Below are 27,492 nucleotides of genomic sequence, written 5' to 3' on the forward strand. Positions count from 1 at the left end.
TATCACCCCAAGTGGGGCACTACGTAATTTCTAGCCCTTTGTTTAGAAAGAAAACAAGTGGACTATTTACTATTGTATGTATCAAAGAAACTAGAGAAATATATATTTCACTGCATTCTCATGCTTACTGTTCATTTATCTTTCTGATATAAATAAAACCATTTGTTGGTTCAAAAGCCTATTCTAGTCTGTATGCTTATCCAGTGCGCTTTTCAAAGAGACAAGATTCATATGGCTATATTCCAGTATTTTTTGTATGGAGTAAGGACTCTCTGTTGTGAACTCTGGGCCTCCCTCTCATTTATCCGGATATTGGACAGAAAAAGAGGCACTCCTCCAGATCATCAGGGATACCATGTCTGCTTACAGGAGTGGCTGATGGTACTGAACCGAACAAAATATTTAATAATCCAAACAGATGACACCTCCATGATTATTTTTCGACAACAAGAAAAAATCAAAGGGATGTTATCTTTTGTGAGCGAGCCCTTTCTGAGAGTATAAAGCCCGCAATCCTAAACTAGTTTACCTTCAACACTGCTCACTGCTGAATGTTGAGCGTTATTTCACAGGAATGCATTATAATAGGTTTTTTGACACTTAAAATGTCAATTAAGGCTTAAGGCTTCAAAATAGTTAATTACATGTACAGAATAAACTACATACAATAGAGGGCAGACTTTCCACTATGATCGCAGGGTGGGCGTGGGAAACCCCCTCATCACATTTATTCAAAAATATGGGATGATATCGCCTCCCTGGTATTATTGGTGGCCCACGATAGGCGTGAGGCAGACCAGTGCCACAAGCGATGGAACAGTCTTGTTGCATCGGCAAGAGTATGTATTCAATTATTACATTTAAAATTGTAATGATGTACTGACTCATTAATTAGAATGTAAATCTGCTGGATTGTAATTAAGCTGGGTAAGCTTGGGTAGCTCTCCTGCTAAGATTTGGACTGGGGTCGGAACCTGCGCCCTTTAAGTCTAATTTTTTATGAAATGTCTTACATTTAATCAACAGTATTAATTATTATTATTTAAAGGCTTTGATCAAAAATTGTGGCCAAAGGAATGACTGGAAACAGACAGACCTCAAACATTCGGCATTTCTACCACTTTAGTTAAGAAGGAGAATTCTTGTGTGCTGTGAGCAACTCTTTAAATTGGACACCATCTTCTTTTTGGTTATGTTGGTGGATGGGGATGACTGAGCACTGAGGGGTCCGGTCAGCTTTACCCAGACTGTGTGAGTCTCTCCGGCTGCTGTCACTCACACAGTGACCCAGCCTGGACTGGGGGAGAGCTGCCCTGGCTCACTGTCTGCCCTGGGACACTTTGGAACATTAGCTCTGGTCACACGGAGGTCTCCGAGCACAGCCCGTGAACACGGTGCCCCCTCCCATTACAGTCCTGTCATTGCCGAGCTCACCAGCGGTCCTGATTTCCCTCCCCCCCCGGGGGACCTCCATCAATTCAAATAAACCACCTACCTCCCCTCAGGCGCCGATTGGCACGGTCCGTGGATGGGGCCTTTCCTGGAGATTGTACGTGAGATGTTTGGTGTCAAGCATTAGTTCATAAACACGATCTTATTAAATAGTTTCTCGGAACGTAGATGTTATAACCATGCATCCATTGTGGATACAAACCATATTAGCATATAACGTTAACGTTAACGATGAATAGCATGTGAGGTGACTAATTTTGGATTACAATATCTGTTGTGTTTCCGTAATAGTACCTAGTCAATTAGTTTATGCTATGCTCTTGTCATGTTTGCAGAAGACGATATCTAAGAATCATGCAGAGCAGAGGCGGATCGGAGGAGGGCCTGCTGAGCTGCACCCTTTAACTGATCTGGAGGAACGTGCCGCAGCGTTAGTGGGCACCCATAATTATTCTGCCACCCGTGGTGGTGCAGATCCCGTTGTTGCGCCGCGTGAGTAATGTGTAAAGCAGTGGTAAACAAGTAGTAATTTAAAGTAATTTAATGGCATTTGATTATAATATATGAATGATGTAATGTTATGCATACAGTTTCTGTACTCTTCTGTACTCTCATGTTAATCATATGTAATGTCTCTCGTTCACATTTATCACAGTAATGTTGCTCCTTGAACATGTGCCTGCGCAGCGCAAGCATTCTCATGTCTCCCCTTCTCTTCTAATAACCTCAATTCTGTTTTCCAGCTCCCCAGGCACAAAGGGAAGCCACTGCACCAACACCTGTACCGCTGAAAGTCGTCATCACCACGTGTGATGAACAGCAAACTGAGGAGGAGGAAGGCGAATCCGAGCCTGATGTGTCATCTCTGGTACCTGCGGCCACGTCATCCTCAACAGATGAAGTAGCGGGGCCAAGCGGCTTGCAGCAGGCCACTCCAAGGCATCCAGTGCCCACGCTGAAACCACAGAGGCGACGGACAGGTGTCAATGAGGACATGGTGTCATTGTCGAGGGCGAGCGTCGACATAGGTCGAGAGCTCCTCCAGGCACTTGGTGGGTTGACCGGCAACATTGCCACACTGTCTGCCAGAATAACAGGGCATGCAGCAAATAGTTGCGGCAATGAGGCAAGCGACCGACTCACGCGATAGTTTCGGGATACGGCACTGCACCCCAAGGTGCCGTACCACCAACCACCACGGCTGATCGTCCTCTCCGAGGTCCGCATCTTCCTCCTCATCCTCCTCTTCCGCCTCCCCTCTCTCATGAGGTGGACCGGCGGTCCCTTCTGGCAATTGTTGTCCTCTCCTGATAGCTAGGTTATGCAACATGCAGCACACCACAATGAACTCAGCGACCTGCTCAGGGTAGTATTGTAGGTTGCCTCCTGAGTGGTCCAGGCATCTGAAGTGCTGCTTCACAGCTCAAATTGTCTTTTTGACGATATTGCTTGCGTAGCTATATGGCTTTCATTGCAGCGCTTCTCGGCTTCTGTCTGGGGCTTATGCAGGGGGGGTCATGAGCCAGCTGGCAAGGCCATATCCTGTATCCACCAGCATCCAACCGTGACCTTGTGGCTGACTCAGAGACAGTGCTCTCACGCAAGATGTGCACACCATGGATGCTCCCTGGAAAATTTACTGCCATGATTATTTGCTTGTGGTTGACAACGAGCTGCACATTTAGGGAGTGGAATCCCTTTCGGTTCCAAAACACCTCTGCATCCTGTAAAGGTGCTCGCAGGGCAATGTGCGTACAGTCTATTGTGCCCTGCACCTTGGGGAAGTTTGCTATTCTCGAGAAACCCAAAACCCTCTCACTCTGTGCCTCCCTGGTCATAGAAAAGTTTATAAAGTCTATCCTGTGTGTGTAAAGGGCTTCAGTCACCTGTCGAATGCAGCAATATGTGGTGTGCTGAGAGATACCGCAAATGTCGCCAGCTGAGGCCTGAAAGGAGCCCGATGTGTAGAAGGAAAGTGCCGCACTTACCTTATCCTCAACGGGCAGTGTGGTCCTGATGGTGCTGGTAGGCTGCAGATCTCCCTTAATTAGCTGGCATATCTCACTGATGACCTCCTTCCAGAACCGCAGCCTTCGGACAAGTCGAGGTATGATCACTTATCCCTATAAATGCGTTAGGTGTAATATCTCCTCCTCATGAGCAGTCTGCCACCTCCTTGATTGGGCACATAATGCTCTTCAATAAACCTTCTCCCATCTCTATTCTGCAGCATGTGATTAGTCAACAATACTGGTTGAGAAATTACAGCTATAAATGCCCTTAATCGCTCTTCTTAATTTGTCCTCGACAAATACAAATGTGATTAAATGATTAACAAGTCAAAAATGCCCTTAAAATCACTCACAAATTGCTTCTCCTGACAAGCACTTCAAGCAGCCTTTTATTAAAGATCCTCCGAGTTATAAAATGGCATCCGTAATGCCGAGTTAAGGTCAGGTGATTGCAGCTTTTCTTGAGCGGCTTTTTGGGCCAGCGATCATTTGGGCGAATTATGGGCGAAATGCCGAAAGTAGCGCTCGGCAATAATCTGGGCGATAATCGGGCGCTAGTTTCCATTATAATCAGTATTCTTGGCCTTGCACGAGGATGACGTCATCTTTTTTAAAAAATAGGCTGGGCGATGCAGCTCATCCCTGTATGTCGAATCTCAGCGCTTATATGGGCGCTGAATGGACGATGATGTGCTGAAAGTCTAACCCATAATATATGTAATAATATACAATCTAATATAATGCATATGCATCAATAAGACAGGAGGCTGATTAAAAGAGAAAATGTACTGGGAGTACCAACCGGCAACTCCTAAAATATGCTCCAACAACTATGCTACAGGAAGTAATCATTTACTTATGCATTTCAATTACTGCACATAATCTTTCATTAGCTTACTTGGTAGTATCTTGGTAGTATCTCCACAATGAATTTCTGGAACTTGGCAAACTCCGATACCAAAACACATCCTTAAACTTTATGATGATCATATTTGAGGTAATTAGGTCCAGCTTTATAGAATTGATATAGGTGGAGTCACTCTTCATTCTTTTGTTTTTGGTAGATATATTCCACATAAGAGATTGTGGCAAAGATATTGGGACCTTAATTAAGAGAAATATGGTCACATGGAAAAAGATAAGTTTCTCTGACTGGAAAGATGTGGAGAGTAAAATTCTATGAGGGTCTCGTATTTATTCTAATCCCATGTGCCCACTTTGTTTCCATATTCTTTCATCGCCCTTCTCTTTAACTACCTATCTAACCTTTTCTTAAATGTTGAACATGGTCTGTGCTTAGATCACTAGTCCAGTTGTCTAACCTAAATATCTTACATTTAATCTTGTGCCTATGTCCCCGTGTTCTAAACACCTCAAGCACTGGAAACAGTTTGTTTCTATCTTTTACGCACCTCTATCAAGTCACCTCTTAATCTCCTCTGTTGTAATGACAACAGCTCCAAATTTTGAATTCTTCGTATTTGTGTTTCCTTATAAAAGTGACATTTTACTGTCTCTGCGCTGTACCATCCCTGTTGCCTCAACACCCTTTCTATAGTATGGAACCCAAAACTCCTGACTGAAAAAGACTATTAAAAGTTATAGTTTGAAGGAGATAGACTTAGACTAGGTGGCTCATATACAGAAAAAACAGTCCTGTTTCTTCGCTGTAACCTTCTATGGCTCCAAGATTGAAGAGCAGGGGAGTTATCCCCGCTGCCCTGGCCAATATTTATCCCTCAACCAACATAACAAAAAACACATTATCTGGTCATTATCACATTGCTGTTTGTGGGAGCTTGCTGTGTGCAAATTGACTGCATACCTTTCCCACATTACAACAGTGACTACACCTCAAAAGTGCTTAATTGGCTGCAAAGCGCTTTGAGACGCCCGGTGGTCGTGAAACGCACTATAAAAATGCAAATATTTCTTTTCTTTTAAAATTGATTGTACTCAAGAGTTGGAACCATCTCTTTGTCGTGTGTGGAGCCTCCTATCACCAGAAAGGGGCGGCTCCCTTTACAGTCCCCAGATTTCCACTTCCACAAATAGGTGTAATATTGTACCCGAGTATTTGCCCATATTAATCCAAGCACATTGCTACACAGACCTGTTCTTCAAGGATTTAAGGCAGCAGTTCAGCGATACTCGGCCATGTGAGCATATTGTCGACAGTTTGCATTTATTTATCCTAAAGTTGCATGGCGCAGCTCTCTGCAGAGCAATGAATGGGTGGGGACAGAGGCACTTGTGGACAGTGAATGCCACTGGTCACACACATGGAGTTGGACTGTGACTGCAGGAGGAGGAGCCGGCCCGGGTACTCAGTGAGTGCACACCTAGGACAAGTTCAGTCCCCGAGATGGTGGCGACTCCTCGTCCTTCCTCTCAGCGCAGTCTCAGGTCCGCCCAGCAGGAGTCCCGGAGCGGCGGCACAGCGCAACTTGCTGGCGGGGCTGAAGGACTGGGACATGGGCACTGGCAACACACGGTGGCCGCTCTGCTGAGTGGGTGAGTGGTGCGGCGCAGCGCATCTCCTTCTTTCACTTGATTATCTTCTCTTTTGTTTATCCTCCTTCATTCCCCAATGCTATTCCTCGTTTCTCCGTCTTTATTTATTGTTTCTCTTTTCTTTCTCGTCTTCACCGCGCCAAGACATTGCCCTCAATGTATGTATATGTGTCATTCGTGTATTTAAGGATAACACGGTACAGTCGCATTTGGAGAAACCACGAGTCGAATCAGAACGTTTATTTTATAAATAAACCATTTGAAACGTGAAACGTTTAATGAAAAAAGTGAAGTTTCAAACGAGTAAGACCAGAATTAAAACTATTTCCCCGTAATCTGTTGCATTCATTAATGTGTAATTATAATTGCAATCATGAATATTGCAAGTATTGTACGAATTGCATGATAAGTTATTATTACAAGAATGCAGCCTGTTACTTTTTTTTCCTGTAGAAATCTGACAGAAGTGCAGAAGCTGGTAGAGATGGAAGATGTAAAGGTGCTGTGCCAGTACGATGAGAAAGGATACACTCTTGTGCACTGGGCAGCTCTCACTGGATCCATCTCTCTCCTCGGATACTTGGTAGACTTAAGGCTGCCTGTGAATCTGCCCAGCCGCTCTGAACCGGCACAGCGACCTATTCACTGGGCAGCGGTCAAAGGACACGTCACTATCATAGACATCCTGCTGCAGGCTGGAGTTTCACTAGATGAGAGGGATCAGAGAGGATGCACTCCTTTGATAATAGCTTCACAATACGGACATATTGCCCTCTGTTGCTACCTGATAGGGAAAGGAGCCAGGCTGCAAGTCTGTGACAGCGAAGGTGACAATGCATTGCACTGGGCAGCATTTAAAGGTGAGGTGCAATCATTCTTTCTGGGATATGTATGGATGAAAATGTTACGTTGTTCCCTTGTGAAAAAGCTTGTCTTGTACTCTGGAAAGAAGCTATTGTATACCAGTCTTAGTGAAGGTCTGACGATCAATGGCTAAATTGCCAGTTATTAATAGTTTTAGAAAATTGCTATAAGTAAAAGCAATACACAGACAATCAGATAGCAGTATTGATGCTGTCAGCAGAGACCCTGGACTAGATTTTCTGCCCATTCTCAGTCAATAAGCAATAATCTATTTGTGTGTCTAAACATGATCAATCAGCTGTAAACCTCTCAACCATTTTCTCTACATTTATATTATAGCATAATGTTTTTGCAGCCATTTAGATGTACTCTCTTTTTGTTCTTAGATTAAAAATAAGACCTGGAATTTATTCAGTTTATGATATGTGAGCATATTTCTTTTCAAGATGAAGGTTCTTCTCACACAGGTTATCTTGTAAACAACATCGAACACAAATCCATGCTTGAATCTATGCACGTGTTATGACTTAAGAACATATAAAGCTGGATTGCTGGCATGGGGCATCTTATTCACTGTTAAGCAGACCAGGAGAGCAAGTTTCAGATTGTAACTTCTGCTGACATTCAGACCTGGGTTTCCCCGGGTTCATGGGCAGGATATCAAATAATGAGGAGGCAGATTGGCTGTGGCAACTCCGGGGAATGAAAGGTCAACTAAGGACAGGAAGCATATTTGGAGAGAGAAGGAATAAAAATAGGGAATTATTTAAATAATGTAAAAGGCCCAATTGCACCGCATGTTGGAGCACCTAGATATGAAGCCAGGAGTGAGTTTGATCTTTCATTTGATCAAGTTTACAAATTAACCGTCCTTCTGCTTCTTCTCAAAGGAACTCTTGTGCACTTCATAGTTGCCAGGCCAAGAATGGCATTGACTTCAGGGGTCTGTTAGCACGTCTCTCACATATCTTTTCAACAGCAAGGTGTATGTGTGTTAGGAATAAAATTGGGTAGAAATAATAGAGAACAGTGTTCAAGGTACAGCTTATGGGCCAAAAGTGACCTGCAGGTTCTGCCAAACAGAGCCCAAGGAACTCAAATGCACTTATGCTTCTTACAGATTGGTTTGGCCTGTTTGAACTTTGTGTGCCTACAATTTTAGTCTCATTGTGTTATTGGTTATTGGTGGATAAATCTTCAATCAAGACACTAAGATTTATTTGTATCAGCAGCTTCATTTATATGCCAATAAATTTGAACATGGATTTAAACTGTACATGTGCATCGCAAAGCTGCATCATCATCATCATAGGCAGTCCCTCGAATCGAGGATGACTTGCTTCCACGTCAAAAAGTTCACAGGTCTTTCAATGAAGGGCCTAAAATTCCAGGTCCCGAACTAAATCTTGAAAGATGGAAGATGCCTGTGCGTGGATTTTTTTAACGTGTGGTGGCCGTTGCACACCAGCCACCACACGGGCTTGACAGAGCTAGGTCTTGGTCCAGTAGCAAGGATTAACCAGGACGACTGGAGACCAGCTCTGCTGCACGGACCTAGTGCACACACACTTCACAGTATGGGGTGGCCTGTGCTGCCCCTGGGCCCTCGCCTCTTCTGGGCCCCGAACTCACACCTCTCCTGGGCCCTGATCACATCCCTCTGCAATCTCTCACCGCTCTTTCGCCCGACCTCGTCGTTCCTGCTGTATCTGCCCATGCTCCAATCACCGACCTGGATCTTGGTGACGTCACTCTTTGCTGCCATTGCTCTCCTGCTCCAGCACGTGCTGCTCCCTTGCGTGGTATGCCACCACGCTGCTCCTTCCACTCCCCAACCTGCTTCGATGGTGCTCGCAGGCCGGGGGCCACGCAGACTGCTGGGCCAGGGCTATGGGCAAAGCTGCATAGTATGCAATTAAGTGATCCACAAGATAAACAGCCTATATTGCAGGGTAGCTGCTCATCTGAAAAAAAAAGTCCACAAGTATTCGCTTCTTTCCAACAGCAAATTTTGCTCGTTTTTAGAGATTTGGTAAAATATCTCTTGTTAACCATGCATCAGAAACGTCCTTGTTTGCTTGTAATACAGCTTATTAACACGTATTGTGCCTTGCCTGTTGTAACTGTTATTTTTGTCCGAAGCTTCTTCTCAAACACTTATTACTTGGACACTAACCAGGCCACAGGGCTTGGGAAGTGAATTACTTATAGTGACTGAGCCATTGATAATCCTGTTTGTCTAAAAACAGTACTGATGTGTTTTTGTTAGCAAAGAATATCTGATTTACATAAAATTTTAATCAAAGTAGCACTTCTTGAATCTAATACTATGGTCATCTACAATGCTTGTATAAACCACACCATGAGTGTATTTACACTATACAATTTATAGTGTTAATTATTTGTCTTTCAAATCACAGAATAGAATCCATCAAAATGACTGAATTTCAACTAAGAACCTTAGTACTGTATTGGGTCTCATATTAGAAACTCCTTTTGGTATATTCAACCCAGACTATTGGGATGGGCATTTAATTTTTTTGCTAGTCATGAAGATACTACACTAAGTTATGCATTCTTAAGCTGTAATTACTCTGTAGCGTAGGTGCAAAGTCAAATTGCTTCACACCAGTGCTCCAATTATAATACAAATATCTACTTTCTGTTATGTGGAGGCACACAGTATAGAACTGTTGCATATGCAGTAATTCAATAGGCTTAGTACCGTGAACTCAATCAGGTGCGACCTGACTCTACTTTATTAGCCCTCAAAGTGAGGATTAAACATGGAGGCTTTCTTTATATACAAGGGCTGCTCGTATGTGACCTCCGACGGTCACGTCCCCTGGTGGCAGGTAAACCCAGGCATACATACGTTACATCATTGCCCCCCAAGATCTTGGAATCAGTCTTATTTACAAATTGAGATGGTCCGGGGCTTTCCACTCCCTAGTTAATCGTCTCAGTTCAATTCCAGATCTGAGTGAGCTCTCCAAATCATTTCTGACTTGAGGCTGGGTAGCCGATCTAATGGGAGTGGCGGGGATTGAAGATCCAGATTCATTGACAACAGCAGGGTCTTCTGATGGCTGAATATGAATCGGTTGATCATTGATGATGTCTTCTTCAAGCTGTTTCGGTTCGTCTGTGTGCCGCAATTTCGTCTGATCAATGTGCCTCCTGCATGTTTGCCCATTAGTGAGCCTGACAATAAGCACCCTGTTACCCCCCTTGGCCGTAACAGTGCCAGTGATCCTCTTGGGGCCTTGACCATAATTTAGCATGTACACAGGATCATTAATAGAGATGTCGCGTGTGCGTGACAAGCGAGTCTGCAAAGAACCATGAGTTACGCGTTTCAGGCTCTGCTTGATGGTTTGGACGGCCCACTCCGTTTGACCATTGGATGCGGGTTTGAATGGTGCTAACCTTATGTGCTTGATGCTGTTGAGTCTCATTAAACTCTTGAAACTCCAAACTCGTGAAGCACGATCCGTTGTCGCTCAACAATGTCGGGCAGACCATGAGTGGCGAACATGGCACAAAGACGCTCAATGGTGGCTGTGGTGTGCTGGATAACATGATTACATATTCTATCCATTTGGAATACGCATCCATCAACACCAACCAAACGTGAGACCTGGCAATGGCCTTCATCATCACAATACCAGGATGGGTACTGTATAAATCCCATACAAATCTCTCCCTGCCTTTCTTGGGCACAACAGCATGATTACCCCATAGCAAGTAATCAGATTGAATGGATAGTTCGTCTTTGCGACGGTTGTAAGGTTTGGTCTCATCACACACTTCCTTGGGATGGCCGACCAATCACCACTAAGGATGCAACGTTTTACAACCAGTAAGATCGGATCCTGACTGGTCCAGGTCCTAACTTGTTGAGCAGTGACAGACGACCCTTCACTCTCAAAGGCATCCGTGACCAACAGTATGTCTGCGGGCTGAGGCGTTTCCACCTCCGGCGTGGGCAACGGTAAACAGCTCAATGCATTGGCACAATTCTTGTTGCCAGGTTTTTGGCGAATGACATACTCATAGGCAGATAATGTCAGCGTCCACCTCTGGATGCGGGTGATGCGTTGGTATTGATACCTCTATGCTTGGAAAACAAAGATATGAGCAGCTTGTGATCGGTTTCAAGCTTGAAACGAAGCCCAAATAGATACTGATGCATCTTTTTAACCCCATATACGCAGGCTAAAGCTTCTTTCTCTACCATGCCATAGGCTCTTTCCGCTTTAGATATGCTTCTCGATGCGTACGCAACGGGTTGTAGTTTGCCCGACTCGTTGGATTGTTGTAGCGTAACCAACCCATGCGATGAAGCATCACAGGCCGAAACTAAATGCTTGCACGGGTCATAATGTACCAGCAATTTGTTGGAACAAAGCAGATTTCTAGCCTTCTCGAAGGCCCTGTCTTGAGCTACACCCCAAACCCAGTTGTCGCCTTTTCTGAGCAGCATGTGCAGTGGCTCTAATAATGTGCTTAATTTAGGTAAGAAATCACCAAAGTAGTTGAGAAGACCAAGGAACGAACGCAATTCCGTCACATTCTGGAGTCTGGGTGAATTTTTGATGGCCTCTGTTTTCGTGTCCATAGGCCTGATGCCGTCTGCAGCAATCTTCCTTCCCAGGAATTCGACTTCCAGTGCCATAAAGACGCACTTTGAACATTTCAGCCTGAGCCCCACTTTATCCAGACGACGTAGAACTGCTTCCAGGTTGTGCAGGTGTTCGGCAGTGTCACGACCTGTGACCAGAATGTCATCTTGGAACACCACGGTTCTAGGGTCGGACTTCAGTAACTCTCCACATTTCTCTCAAATATGGCTGGAGCCGAGCGAATTCCGAAAGGACACCTGTTGTAAATGAATAGCCCTTTATGCGTATTGATGCACGTAAGTTTCTTCGACGATTCGACAAGCTCCTGTGTCATATAGGCTGACGTCAGATCCAATTTAGTTAAAGATTTTCTCCCGGCTAGCATTGCAAACAGGTCATCAGTCTTTGGTAACGGGTACTGATCCTGTTTCGAAACTCAGTTGATCGTAACCTTGTAGTCTCCACAAATCCTGACAGTGCCATCACTCTTTAGCACAGGAACAATGGGACTAGCCCATTCATTAAATTTGACCGGTGCAATGACCCCTTCACATTGTAGTCTGTCCAATTCGATTTCGACCTTCTCCCTCATCATGTATTGGACTGCCCAGGCTTTGTGATGGATGGGTCTTGCATCCGAGTCCAGGTGGATCTGCACCTTGGCTCCTGTGAAGTTGCCGATGCCCGGTTCAAACAGCGAGGGAAATTTGCTCAGCACTTGAACACATGAAGCATCAACCACTGATGACAAAGCTTTAATATCATTCCAGTTCCACTTTATTTTTTCGAGCCAACTCCTGCCGAACAGCGTTGGACCATTGCCAGGAACGATCCACAGCGATAGATCATGAACCACCCTATCGTACGACACCTTGACTGCTGCACTGCCAATCACTGGTATGAGCTCTTTGGTGTAGGTACGCAATTTTGCATTTACTGGACTCAGCTTGGGTTTCATGGCCTCAGTGTCCCACAGCTTTTCGAAAGTCCTCTGGCTGATAATTGACTGACTCGCACTTGTGTTTAATTCCATAGATACCGACACGCCATTAAATTTTACTTCAGTCATTATCGGTTGGCTCTTTGTCAGGAATGAATGTACACTATATACTTCCTCCTCGGGTATCTTGGGTTGCATTGCCGGATCCGCTCCAGATCGATCATTATCATCCACCTGGTATGTCTCAGCACGCTTGCTGAGCTGCGGACACATCCGCTGAAGGTGCCCCATTTTCGCACAGCCTCTACAAATATACTGTCTGAAACGGCACTGATGAGGCCGATGATTGCCCCCACAATGCCAACGCGGGGAAATTGGATTCGTGCCCAATGGCAGACTTCGAGCAGCTACAGGTTTCACAAACACAGTCGGGTAGGCCCTGCCAGGTGCACAGTACTTGCCATGGAGTTCCGACTCTGCGAGGATATCTGCTTTGTACTATCGACCATGGTCAGGCAAGCCTGGGCGATTGTGATGACCCTGTTCAGATCCAGCGTCTCCGCAGGCAGCAGCTTCCGTAGGATCACCTCGTGGTTTATGCCTATTACAAAGACGTCGCGCAGCATGTCTTCCAACACAGTTCCAAACTTACACGGCCCAGCGAGACGTCTCAGGTCGGCAACAAATTCCGCCACGTCCTGTTCCTCAGAAGGAACATGCTTGTAAAAGCGATATCTCGAGATAATGATGCCTTCTTTAGATTTGAGATGGTCCCGAATGAGGGCACACAATTCCTCATAGGTCTTTTCCGTTGGACATGCAGGTGAGAGCAGATTTTTTTATGAGGCCATAGATTTTTGGACCACAAACCGTGAGGAAAACTGCCCTGTGCCTAACTGCGTCAGCGTCTTCATCCATCTTGTTGGCCACGAAGTACTGGTTGAGGCGATCTGTAATATCCTCCCAATCTTCTCCCTCCACGAATCGCTCCAGGATTCCAATGGTGCTCATTTTTTTGTTTTGTGTGTGAAAATTCGAATTGTGCCTCATCACCAAATGTTGCATACGCAATAACTCAATAGGCTTAGTACCGTGAACTCAATCAGGTGCAACCTGACTCTACTTTATTAGCTCTCAAAGTGAGGATTAAACATGGAGGCTTTCTTTATGTACAAGGGCTGCATGTGTGTGTCTGTGGCCCAATGACCTCCGACAGTCGCTCCACCTGGTGGCAGGTAAACCCAGGTATACATACATTACAAGAACCACACACAGTTTGGCACAATTTAGCAATAATTTAGCAGTCTTGTATGGCAAAACATAAGGACGACATTTGTGAGGAAATGAAAAGCATTCACACTGTTTTTAGCTGTTCCTCTTCTGAGATTAGAGCTGAGGCACATTGTTGATGCAGAGTAGAGAGAACTTTACTCCGCTTAATCAGAGGAAATAGCTGACCCGCAAGCGCTTGGTGTTGACACTAGAGCCTGGAATTTATGCTCCTGGTCACTCATTCTACGCATATGAATCTGGCGGTGAGGTGTGCAAAATAGCCTGCCATTCAATTCCACAGATCAGGAATGCTAAGCAGATCAGGATGCATGAGAGGTGCTCTGCATACATGCATCAGTACCCAAACAACCACATCTGCAGAGGTGAACGTGGCAGTGATTATTCAATTTAAGGAAAGTTGAGACAGCATACATGATAGTATCAGTAAGATATGTGAATGCCTGATGAACTACTTTTGGACACTTACTGAGAAGCAGTTCAAGAACGGTATGTCATGCTTTCAGTCATGTTGCATGAAAGAAGGCATGACAGGGCAATCAACAGCTAGTGTACCTTGATTTGCTGTCAAGCATGTTGTCGGTGTCCAGTAATCACCATGTGAAACTGTCTTCACAGGGACTGTGTCAACAGAGAGCCAGCTGAGAATTGTGCCCTCTGCTACAAGGACATCTGTTGCTATCATGTAGCATTGGGCTGGTACAACCAGTGACACTGATAGGCAGCTATGCACTGACATTTGGCTGCACCTCCTTCTAGGCATTCTGTAATTCAGACCTATGGAAATTGTCATGTATGTAATCTTCATGTAACTGTAACCTTCATGTAACAACACAGTACACTGTATACACCTAAGAAATGCACACCTTGACCACAGGGGGTGAACTTGTGGGAGACACTCCTCACCTGGTCATCCAGGTATATAAAGGGAGGTCCCACTCAGGGTCAGCACTCCTTGGTCCTGTGAATAAAGGTACAGGTCACAGAGTGACCTTGTCTCCAGTATGTGCCTCGTGTTGATTTGCAGTAGAGTGTAAGGACATAACAGAAATGATACATGGAGTTGCACAGAGGACAACCTTTGTTGCCACCATCTCATGCAGCACCTCCTCCACTTCAGCAACCACCAGACAAAGGGTTGGGTGCCGGGATACTCCCCCACTCTCCTACAGACTCAGCCTGCATCTTGGGTTTGCTATCCCTTCATTTATGTTGGTCACATTTTAGCCCCATATTCTCTTCTTACTTACTTGGAGTTTTCCATTTCTTGTACTCCTCCAAATCTGCACCTGAAGCAATACAAATGAGCTAACCTTGGGAGAATTGGGTGCTAACAGCACACTTCTATTTGAATCTGTCAACAACCCATCGTTAGCCTTTCAGGTTTACACTGTGCCATTGGTAGTAAACCTAGGCTTGGATGACAAAAATAAAAACTGTTTATTCTAAGTAATGACCTCTCTCATCTTGATAAGCATAAGTATTTACAAAAAAGCAGTTTGAAAATAAATTTTAGGTGCTCCCAGAGGTACAGCAAATAATGGAGAAAAACGCCTCTGAAGCTGAAGGTTATGAGTTCAAACCCCACTCCAGTACGAGTAAATAATCTTGCTGACTCTCCAGTGCTGCACTGTCGGAGGTGCCATCTACTTTCATAGGTGGACATTAAAGATCCCATGGCACTATTTGAAGAACAGCTCTCCCAGTGTTTTGACCAATTTATCCCTCAACCAACACCAGTAAAACAGTTTACTTGATAATTTATCTCATTGCTATTTGTGAGACCTTGCTGTGCACATATTGGCTGCCACGTTTCCCTATGTTACAAGAATTATCACACTTCCAAAGTAATTCATTGGCTGTAAATCACTTTGGGTTGTGAAAAGTGCCTTATAAATGCAAGTTCTTTCTTTTTCTTACAGTACAAATCATAGAGTGTGCTCCCCCTACAAAATCAGTTCCAGACCAGAGCAGAGCTAATGCATCCTACAGAGCAGGCAAGCATAGCTAATGGGGCACCTTTTGAGGGAGAGTGTAAAAGATCAAGCATTCAACTGTACACAGAATTCTTTTTAATTCATTTTATTTTTGTCATTGTTTATTTATTCTATACTGAACAGCTAAGTTAAAATGTAAATATTATTGTAAAAAGTTAGGTGATGGGCTGAAAACTCTAAAATGGAGCACTAAAAAAGAAATCAGGGGTTATTTTGGTGAAAGGGAGCAAACAGGTGCTAAATGAATGCTGTGCTAATAAGAGACACCTCTTTGAAAGTCTGGTTTTATCAAGCAATACCTAAGTATTGGTGAAGTCCTGACAAAGTGTCCCAGAAAGTCTCCCAATGTGTTTTAAAAGTCCTCTTCAAACCTCCAGCAGCAAGTGAACAGAAAAAGGAGATATACCTTTAAGTAGCACTTCAAATACTCTGCAATGACTTGTTTACTCCCAATAAGCTGGTCGCTGTTATGAGGGCATTGGGTCATACGCTATCCACCAAAGCACCATGCAACCTCCTTTATGTGTGCTAGCAGGCAATTTAATTAGCAATCAGCCCCTTAATGATCCTATGGGTGGCCGCTCCCAGCATGCGCTTCAACCTCATACCAAGATGGCATCTTGCGGTAAACGCGGGCTAAACCGGCATTTCAGCTTAAGGACCCATCTTGGCCACCTCGGTGGCTCTTTAACGCCTAAAGTATCCGGGGAAATTGTCCCCATCAATCTCTGACAGCTGAAAATTCCTGAGATTTTCTCGGCCAAGTTGAACCCTTTGGCCTTGTAAGCATTGCAAGACTATCTGAGGTAACTTCAGCACAAACTCTGGAGAAAGTTATGACGGGAGATAGGAGTGGAAATTTTACCCCAGTATGACTCTCATCCCTTACACTGTTAGAAGGTTGTGGGTTCAAGTCCCACTCCAGACACTTGAACACATAATCTCGGCTGGCACTTCAGTGCAGTACTGAGGGATTGCGGCACTGGCGAAGATGTTAAAATGACGCCTCGCAGGTTGACGTAAAATATCATATGGCACTATTCAAAGAAGAGCAGGGGAGTTCTCTCATTGTCCTGGCCAAAGTGTATCCTGAAACCAACATCACTAAATCAGATTATCTGGCCATTATTGTATTGCTGGTTGTAAGATCTTGCTGTGTGCAAATTAGCTGTCACGTTTCCAATATAACAGTACCTACACATTGGCTGTAAAGTGCTTTGGGGCGTTCTGAGGTCATGAAAGGTGCTGTATAATTTTAAGTATTTTACAGAAAAAGGAAAGTGGTGGAGGATAAGTAAATATTTAAAACAAAGATTAATCAAGTTGAGGGACTTCAGTTATGTGGATAGACTGGAGAAGCTGGGTTTGTTCTCCTTAGAGCAGAGATGATTGAGAGGAGATTTGATAGAGGTGTTCAAAATTATGAGGGGTCTAGACAGAGTAGTTAGAGAGAAACTGTTCCCATTGACAGAAGGATTTAGAACCAGAGGATGCAGATTTAAGGTGATTGGCAAAAGAACCAATGGTGACATAGGAAAAAACTTTTTTACACAGCGCGTGGTGAGGATCTGGAACGCACTGTCTGAAAGTGTGGTGGAGGCAGACTCAATCACTGCTTTCAAAAGGGAGTTGGATAAGCACCTGAAAGAAAGAAATTTGCAGGGCTACGGGGAAAGGGCGGGGGAGTGGGACTAGCTGAAGTGCTCTTGCAGAGAGCCGGCATGGGCTGACAGGCCAATGGCCTTCTTCCTTGCTGTAACCATTCTATGATTCTATACTAGTGTATCATTATATATCACTAAAAATTACATTGAAAATATTGGTAAGTCTGAGAGTGGAGATCAGACCTGAATTCTTCTACTTCTTGTTAGTTAATTGTTCTTCACAAACTCACAAAGTAATTATGGATGAGGAAGGACATTGACTCCATCTTAATTCATCTAGCCTCAAAGATCCTAAAATTCTCCCACTGTAGCATCCAATTGGTTCTTAGATGATTCCAAGGATTTTCACCTCCATTACTGCATCTGGAAGTCTGCCCATTTATTGATCACTCTTTGTATGATGATGCCAGTGCTAAATTTGCATTCATGTCCTTTTCTCCTACACACGAAATTTCATTTAAAGTTATTTTCCAGATTCACCTTTTCCATGCCGTTTATTACCTTATATACCTGTATTATCTCATTTCTTGGATGCCTCCTTTCAAGGCTGAAAAGTAAACATTTCCCCAATCTTTCCTGATAACTCAGACCTCTAAAACTAGGAATCAGCCGTGTGACCCTTCCAGGACTGCTTCCAATGCCTAACTATTATCCTTAATATTAGCAGCGTGGAGGCCCCGACCTGCAGGAGAACACCAGCGGCAGGTCAGGGCCATAAAAGGAGCGGCGTGTAGGCCTCGGGGGAGCAGTGTGGAGGCCCCGACCGGTGTGAGAACACCGTGGCAGGTCAGGGCCATAAAAGGAGCGACGTGGAGGCCTCGGGGGAGCAGTGCGGAGGCCCCGGCCTGTGTGAGGACACCAGCGGCGCAGGTCGGGGCCATAAAAGGAGCGGCGTGGAGGCCTCGGGGGAGCAGTGTGGAGGCCCCGGCCTGTGTGAGGACACCAGCGGCGCAGGTCGGGGCCATAAAAGGAGCGGCGTGTAGGCCTCGGGGGAGCAGTGCGGAGGCCCCGGCCTGTGTGAGGACACCAGCGGCGCAGGTCGGGGCCATAAAAGGAGCGGCGTGGAGGCCTCGGGGGAGCAGTGCGGAGGCCCCGGCCTGTGTGAGGACACCAGCGGCGCAGGTCGGGGCCATAAAAGGAGCGGCGTGGAGGCCGCGGGGGGCGGTGTGGAGGCAGGCTATTCCAGAGAGCAGCACTAGCTGGTGCAGGAGGGCGACAGCAGCGAAGAGTGGCATCATCAAGGTCCAGGTCAGTGATTGGAGCATGGACAGATACAGCAGGAGCTCCGAGGTCGGGGCGAAGGAGCGGCGAGAGACTGTAGAGGGACGTGAGTTCGGAGCCAGGGGCCCAGGGGCAGCACGGGCCAGCCCACACTGCGATATGTGTGCGCAGTAGGCCCGTGCAGCAGAGCTGATCTCCAGTCGTCTTGGGTAATCCTTGCCACTGGACCAAGACCTAGCTCTGTCAAGCCCGTGTGGTGGCTGGTGTGCAATGGTCACCACACGTTAAAAAAATCCACGCACAGGCATCTTCCACCCTTGAGGATGAAGTTCGTGTCCTTCATTGAAATACCTGTGAACTCATCCTTTTTTAGCATGGAAGCAAGTCATCCTTGTTTCGAGGGTCCGCCTATGATTATCCTTACGTTTTGGTAAGCAGAACGGGACACAGTATGCAAGGTGTGGTTTTAAACGTCTAGATGTTACTTCAAGCAGTCTTAGTTGCCCTTCTGAAAATTTGCTGTGTTACCAAAGAAAAGCTTTGAAAATAATGTGGAATATTTCATCGCCTGCGTGAGGCTCACAGCAGTGGGTTATCCTTTGTGGTTCTTTCATGTGCCCCCAATGGAATTATTTTGCAGCAGCTGTCACAACCTCACTTTACTGAGCCTTCCATTAATTCACTTTTTCTCCTGTCTGATTATTTTCTATTCCACACTCTCATTTATCTTTACTAGTGCTCCATCTCATTTGCTCACCTCCATTCCAGTTTCCATATCTGGAGACACCCAATTTCAACAGAAGAGCTTCTGGTTATAAACTGAGATCCAGATTGCATGCCAAGTGTCCCACCAACAGAACATTGGACACCATAGCACTACACTAGATAACTATAAACGACTAGTATTTTAAAAACAAAGATCCAGGATGAGTAATATAAGCTAAATACATGTCAGTGAATGATATAAAACAGATCCCATGACATGTCTGATATAACTCACTTGTTGCCATGGCATTGATGAATTATGCTGCCCTATGCTATTTTATGATTTATTTTACACAAACCATTATTACTAAGTGTGTTCTCTACTTATTATTGTAAAGGAATTCAACATTGAGGTTGTGTATAAGATTGCCATTCAGCGCTATCAAGTTCTTTGGTGTCACAACCAAAGTTGTACATCTTTAGTTAGTGCCGTAAGCTACTTACTATAAACTGTGACTGTTGAGGGGAAAGCCACTTTCATTCATTTTGTAAGGCTTTTGACCGAGTGATGCATAGGGCCCTTGTGAAGAAGCAGAAAGTTATGAAAGTACGCAACCGATTCTTGGACTTTATCCAGGATGCATACTGCAGCTCCACATTCTGTGCATGGGTAGAAAATCCTTTAGATTCAAAAGGAGTGAGACAAAGTTTTCCACTGTCATCCATCCTATTTGATATCTTAATCAAAGATGTATTGGTTGGCATTGTTGGAGACCATCTTTGAGTGTCTGTTATGGGCTTGCCTAAAAGAATTGCAGTGATTCTTTCACAGGTGAAATTTGTCATTGGCAGACTGGACGGGGATTCTAGTGCACTCTACTCACCATTTTGCATAATCAGCTAACCAATTGGGATCTAATATTGGTGCCAAATACATTACTATGGCTTTACACAGTTCATCAGGGAACTTCAAAGTTATAGATATGAAGATGTAAGAGGCATATGTCTAAATTGCTCAGTCAAGTTAGTACCTGGGGGTCCTGGTGAATGTTATCTTTAGCTAAGACACTATTCTGTGGGACAGCAGCTAGAAGAAGCGATGGGTGCTTTGGTCTTTCTCACTTTTCTTCAATGACAGCACAATCCCATTGTAGATTAAGCCTGTGGTCTTTAAACAATTCTCCTTCATGGTTCAGAATTCTGAAGCATACAACAGAAGGGCTTCCTCTGGAACCCAGTGCAAGTTCTATGACCAAGCTATGAGGTTGATTCGTAGTAAACAGAGAAAATAATTGAGCTAGGGAAGGCTCCAGCCTTTACCAACCTATCACTCAGCACTCTGAAAGAGAAGTTAACCTAACATCAGACACATTTCTTTACTAAAGTCCCTTTCATGAGAAGCTGAATGAAGCAGTTAATGTTGAGTAAGCCTAGTACACAACATTGGACATGAACTGTTGTGTATCTGTAAAGCATGCACTCCCATGTTCCACCACCAGGGAGCTCATCCCCTGAAGTCCCAAGGAATCCCAGCATCCCTTGGGAGCACTGTATATAAGCCGGCCCCTAAGGCCTGTTACTCTAGAGTGTCTTATTAAAGACTGAGGTCACTGTTACTTTAACCTCCATGTGTGCAGCCTCATCTGTGTTAGGAACACAATAACTGACGACGAGTATATGAATCCAGCGCAAAGATGCAGCAAACTGTGGGCATCCTGAAGAAGTTCTCGGAGGGTGAGGACTGGAAGCCTATGTCGAATGGCTAGACCAGTACTTTGTAGCCAACGAGCTGGATGGAGAAGGAAGCGCTGCAAAAAGGAGAGCGGTCCTCCTCACAGGCTGCGGGGCACCGACCTACAGCCTAATGAAGCATCTTCTAGCTCCGGTGAAACCCACAGATAAGTCATATGAGGAGCTGTGTACACTGGTTCGGGAGCATCTTAACCTGAGGGAGAGCGTGCTGATGGCAAGATATCAGTTCTACACGTGCCAGCGATCTGAAGGTCAGGAAGTGCTACGTCGCCGAGCTAAGTCAACTTGTAGGACAATGTGAGTTTGATGGCTACCTGGAGCAAATGCTCAGAGACTTTTTTGTACTGGGCATTGGCCACGAGACCATCCTACGAAAACTTTTGATTGTAGAGACACCGACCCTCAGTAAGGCCATTGTGATAGCACAGGCGTTTATGTCCACCAGTGATAACACCAAACAAATCTCTCAGCACACAAGTGCTAGCAATGTTCATAAATTAACTGGAACTATGTTTGCGAGCAGAAATGTACAGGGCAGAACCCACGAGTCTGCAACTGCCAGCAGGCCTCAGGTGACCCAGATGACTCAGAGTCCCCAACAAAGGATGAATGCAAGGCAATTCACACCTTGTTGGCGTTGTGGAGGCTTCCATTCAGCCTATTCATGCCGCTTCAAAGGGTATGTTTGCAAGAACTGTGGAACAATGGGGCACCTCCAAAGAGCTTGCAAACGAGCTCCAAGCTCTGCAAAACCTGCTAACCACCATGTGGCAGAGGAAGATCGGTCCATGTGCATCAAAGCAATTTCGAGCCTCAGAGAGAGGAGACAGATGCTGAAGTACATGGGGTGCACACATTTTCGACGAAATGTCCACCTATAATGCTAAACGTAAAATTGAATGGCTTACCCATAGCCATGGAACTGGACAATGGCGCTAGCTAATCCATCATGAGTAAAAAGATATTTGAGAGACTGTGGTGCAACAAGGCATTCAGACCAGCCCTGAGCCCCATCCACACGAAACTGAGAACATACACCAAAGAGCTTATCACTGTCCTGGGCAGCGCCATGGTCAAGGTCACCTACGAGGGCACGGTGCATGAACTGCCACTCTGGATTGTCCCGGGCGATGGCCCCACACTGCTTGGAAGGAGCTGGCTGGGCAAAATCCGCTGGAACCGGGATGATATCCGAGCACTATCACATGTCGATGAGGCCTCATATACCCAGGTTCTTAACAAATTTCCTTCCCTTTTTGAGCCAGGCATTGGAAACTTTTCCGGGGCGAAGGTGCGGATCCACTTGGTCCCAGAGGCAAGACCCATTCACCACAAGGCGTGAGCGGTACCTCACATGATGAGCGAGAGAGTGGAAATCGAGTTGGACAGGCTGCAACGCGAGGGCATCATCTCCCCAGTGGAATTCAGCGAGTGGGCCAGCCCAATTGTTCCAGTACTCAAAAGTGATTGCACGGTCAGGATTTGTGGCGATTATAAAGTAACTATTAATTGTTTCTCGCTACAGGACCAATACCTGCTCCCGAAGGCAGATGACCTATTTGCGATGCTGGCAGGAGGGCAAGACGTTCACCAAGCTCGACCTGACTTCGGCCTACATGATGCAGGAGCTGGAGGAGTCTTCGAAGAGCCTCATCTGCATCAACACGCACAAGGACTGTTCATCTACAACAGATGCCTGTTTGGAATTCGGTCAGCTGCAGCGATCTTCCAAAGAAACATGGAGAGCCTACTCAAGTCGGTACCACACACGGTGGTCTTTCAGGACGACATATTGGTCATGGGACGGGACACCACCGAGCACCTACGAAACCTAGAGGAGGTCCTCCTGCGACTGGATCGCGTAGGGCTGCGGCTGAAGAGGTCGAAATGCGTCTTTATGGCAACAGAAGTGGAGTTTTTGGGGAGAAAGATCACAGTGGACGGCATTCGGCCCACAGACGCCAAGACAGAGGCTATCAGGAATGCGCCCAGGCCACAGAATGTCACGGAGCTGCGGTCGTTCCTGGGACTCCTCAACTATTTTGGTAACTTCCCACCGGGGTTAAGCACCCTTTTAGAGCCCCTACATGTGTTATTGCATAAAGGTGAGAACTGGGTATGGGGAAAAAAACAAGTAATTGCTTTTGAGAAAGCCAGAAACATTTTATGCTCCAACAAGCTGCTTATATTGTATAACCCGTGTAAAAGACTTGTGCTAGCATGTGACGCGTCGCCGTACGGAGTCGGGTGTGTATTACAACAAGCTAATGTTGCGGGGAAGTTGCAATCTGTCGCCTATGCTTCCAGGAACTTATCTAAGGCTGAGAGGGCCTACAGCATGATTGAGAAAGAGGCATTAGCGTGTGTGTTCGGGGTAAAGAAAATGCATCAGTACCCTGTTTGGCCTCAAATTTGAGCTGGAAACTGATCACAAGCCCCTCACATCCTTGTTCGCTGAAAACAAGTAGATAAATACTAATGCCTCAGCCCACATACAAAGGTGGGAACTCGTGCTACCAGCGTATAACTATACCATCTGCCACAGGCGAGGCACCGAGAACTGAGCGGATGCTCTCAGTCAGCTATCATTGCCCACCACGGGGGTGGAAATGGCGCAGCCTGCAAACTTGTTGATGGTGGCGCAGCCCACAGACTTGTTGATGGTCATGGAAGTATTTGAAAATGATAAATCATCTGTCACGGCCCGCCAGATTAGGACTTGGACCAGCCAAGATCCTCTTCTGTCCCTAGTAAAAAAACTGTGTACTGCATGGGAGTTGGGCCAGCATCCTCGTTGAAATGCAAGAACTAATCAAGCCGTTCCAGCGGTGAAAGGACGAACTGTCCATTCAGGCAGACTGCCTGTTGTGGGGTAACCGCGTAGTGCTACCAAAAAAGGGCAGAGAGACGTTCATCTTGGATCTCCACAGCACATACCCGGGTATAGTAATGATGAAAGCAATAGCCAGATCCCACGTGTGGTAGCCCGGTATTGACTCTGACTTAGAGTCCTGTGTACGGCAATGCAACGTATGTGCTCAGTTGAGCAATGCGCCCAGAGAGGCACCACTAAGTTTGTGGTCCTAGCCCTCCAGACCATGGTCGACGATCCATGTCGACTATGCGGGCCCCTTTCTCGGTAAAATGTTCCTGGTGGTGGTGGATGCTTTTTCAAAATGGATTGAATGTGAAATAATGTCAGGAAGCACTGCCACCGCCACCATTGAAAGCCTGAGGGCCATGTTTACTACCCACGGCCTGCCTGACATACTGGTCAGTGACAACGGGCCATGTTTCACCAGTGCCGAATTTAAAGAATTCATGACCCGCAATGGGATCAAACATGTCACCTCGGCCCCGTTTAAACCAGCCTCCAATGGGCAGGCAGAGCGGGCAGTACAAACCATCAAACGGAACCTTAAACGAGTCACAGAAGGCTCACTCCAAACCCGCCTGTCCCGAGTACTGCTCAGCTACCACACGAGACCCCACTTGCTCCCAGGGGTGCCCCCGGTTGAGCTACTCATGAAAAGGTCACTTAAAACCAGACTCTCGCTGGTTCACCCCAACCTGCATGATCAGGTAGAGAGCAGGCGGCAGCAACAAAATGTAAACGATGGTCGCGCCACTGTGTCATGGGAAATTGATCTGAATGACCCTGTGTATGTGCTAAACTATGGATATGGTCCCAAGTGGATCACAGGCACGGTGATAGCTAAAGAAGGGAATAGGGTGTTTGTAGTCAAACTAGACAATGGACAAATTTGCAGAAAGCACCTGGACCAAACGAGGCTGCGATTCACAGACTGCCCTGAACAACCCACAGCAGACACCATCTTTTTCGAGCCCACAACCCAAAGGACCAACAACACCACCCCGGACCAGGAAATCGAACCCATCACGCCCAACAGCCCAGCAAGGCCAGGCTCATCTAGCAGCCCTGCAGGACCAACAACACGAGGGCACAGTCAACACACCAGAACAGACATTTGTACCGAAGCGGTCCACCAGGGAAAGAAAGGCTTCCGACCGCCTCACCTTGTAAATAGTTTTCACTTTGACTTTGGGAGGGAGTGATGTTGTGTATCTGTAAAGCATGCAATCACATGTTCCGCCACCAGGGAGCTCATCCCCTGAAGTCCCAAGGGATCCCAGCATCCCTTGGGAGCACTGTATAAAAGCTGGCCCCAAAGGCCTGTTCCTCACTCTGGAGTGTCTTATTAAAGACTGAGGTCACTGTTACTTTAACCTCCCTGTGTGCAGTCTCATCTGTGTTAGGAACACAATATGAACGTCTGGAACATCAAGATGGAGAGCACATCACATGCTGCTCTGCATAGATCCTTCCACCAAGCAAAGTGAAAATGTTTATCAGATAGCTGATTCTGAGGCTGGAAGGTGTTACCTGGAGGCCAAGTATCAGAACGTTCACTTTATATCCAAGTTCATTGCCTACAATGTGTGGGTTGTTTTCATCATCATAGACAGTCCCTCAAAAAATGAGTCCTTAGGTGGCTGAACAGTCCAATACGAGAACCACAGTCCCTGTCACAGGTGAGACAGATAGTCGTTGAGGGAAAGGGGGGGTGGGACTGGTTTGCCGCACGTTCTTTTCGCTGCCTGCGCTTGATTTCTGCATGCTCTCGGTGATGAAATGCGAGGGGCTCAGCTCCCTCCCGGATGCACTTCCTCCACTTAGGGCGGTCTTTGGCCAGGGACTCCCAGGTGTCGGTGGGGATGTTGTACTTTATCAGGGAGGCTTTGAGGGTGTCCTTGTAACGTTTCCTCTGCCCACCTTTGACTCACTTGCCGTGAAGAAGTTCCGAGTAGAGTACGTGTTTTGAGAGCCTTGTGTCTGGCATGCGAACGATGTGGTGTGCCCAGTGGAACTGATCAAGTGTGGTCAGTGCTTCATTGCTGGCCTGGTCGAGGACGCTAATATTGGTGCGTCTGTCCTCCCAGGGGATTCGTAGGATCTTGCGGAGACATTATTGGTGGTATTTCTCCAGCAACTTGAGGTGTCTATTGTACATGGTCCATGTCTCTGAGCCATACAGGAGGGTGGGTATTACTACAGCCCTGTAGACTATGAGCTTGGTGATGGATTTGAGGGCCTGGTCTTCAAACACTTTTCCTCAGGCGGCCGAAGGCGGCGCTGGCGCACTGGAGACGATGTTGAATCTCGTCGTCAATGTCTGCACTTGTTGATAAGAGGGTCCCGAGGTATGGGAAATGGTCCACATTGACCAGGGCCGTGCCGTGGATCTTGATGACTGCAGCAGGGGGAGTGCTGTGCGGCGAGGACAGGTTTGTGGAGGACCTTTGTCTTACGGATGTTTAGCGTAAGGCCCATGCTTTCTTACGACTCAGTAAATACGTTGACTATGACTTGGAGTTCAGCCTCTGTATGTGCGCAGACGCAGGCGTCGTCCGCATACTATAGCTTGACGACAGATGTTGGGGTGGTCTTGGACCTGGCCTGGAGTCAGCGAAGTTTGAACAGGTTCCCACTAGTTCTGTAGTTTCGTTCCACTCCAGCGGGGAGCTTGTTGACTGTGAGGTGGAGCATGGCAGCGAGGAAGATTGAGAAGCGGGTTGGGGCAATGACACAGCCCTGTTTGATCCCGGTCCGGACGTGAATTGGGTCTGTGATGGATCCTTTGGTAAGGATCACGGTCTGCATGTCGTCGTGTAGCAGTCGTTTTAGGCAAGGTTGTTTTAGGCAAGGAGTTGCTGCTGAAGTTCTGCACCTCTAGCTAATGTGACCACCATTCAGTGTGGTATGGTGTGTGTCTATACTGTGGTCAGAAAGATGGTGGCAATGTACTCTCATATTTTCTGGTGAGTTGTGCTGCTCACTATGCCATTTATGAGATGATAATGGCCCGGATTTTGCGGTGGTAATGATGACGAAACTGTCAGTGTTTGCTCCGCTGAAATTGACCGTAACTTCAGAATTTAGCGCATGCGCAGATAAACGAGGAAATCCTGAGGTTGCAGTCAGTCATTCCCTGCTCCGCCATAGGCTGCGGTGTAGAACTCCCCATAACCAGCAATCAGTGAAATCACTTGAACTGACGAAAACTTCCCCTTTAACACTCTAATATCGCTGTTAAACACCCCATTAAAAGTTAAGCCTTGTTGAAATAGGTATAACTGGAGTTTTAATGGGGAATTGACTACTGAACAACTATTCTGGCCCTGAAAAACTAATTTTATATTTGTGGAATGTCAAATGTCTCCATTGTGATAAAAATGGTTGTCAGTTGTTTGATGAACAACTACTGACTATCCTCTTTTGGGAGAGAAGGTAAACGGAGTCTGTTTGAGGTCAAGTCAACTTCAATATGACATACCTCGCAACGGAAGATTAGGACAATGTCAACCTTTCATGGCAGACTGGATAATCCAATACTTGAGTCAGAGAGGCCTGACATATCTCAGGGCTCTACTGAT

At 46.0% G+C, this 27,492-nt stretch overlaps 1 protein-coding gene across 1 annotated transcript in view; it reads left to right on the top strand.

The window, feature by feature from the left end:
* Positions 1 to 5,829: 5,829 nt before the first annotated feature.
* The window catches only part of LOC139231302 (uncharacterized), a 209,311-nt gene continuing 187,648 nt past the window's right edge, over positions 5,830 to 27,492 (top strand). Inside the window, exons 1-2 of the mRNA XM_070862502.1 lie at positions 5,830 to 5,978; positions 6,432 to 6,838. Coding sequence (XP_070718603.1) covers positions 5,830 to 5,978; positions 6,432 to 6,838 — 556 coding nt within the window. The remainder of the gene's footprint in view (positions 5,979 to 6,431; positions 6,839 to 27,492) is intronic.

Source organism: Pristiophorus japonicus, chromosome 2 (genome assembly GCF_044704955.1).
Source record: "Pristiophorus japonicus isolate sPriJap1 chromosome 2, sPriJap1.hap1, whole genome shotgun sequence".
In the NCBI taxonomy this organism is placed as follows: domain Eukaryota; kingdom Metazoa; phylum Chordata; class Chondrichthyes; family Pristiophoridae; genus Pristiophorus; species Pristiophorus japonicus.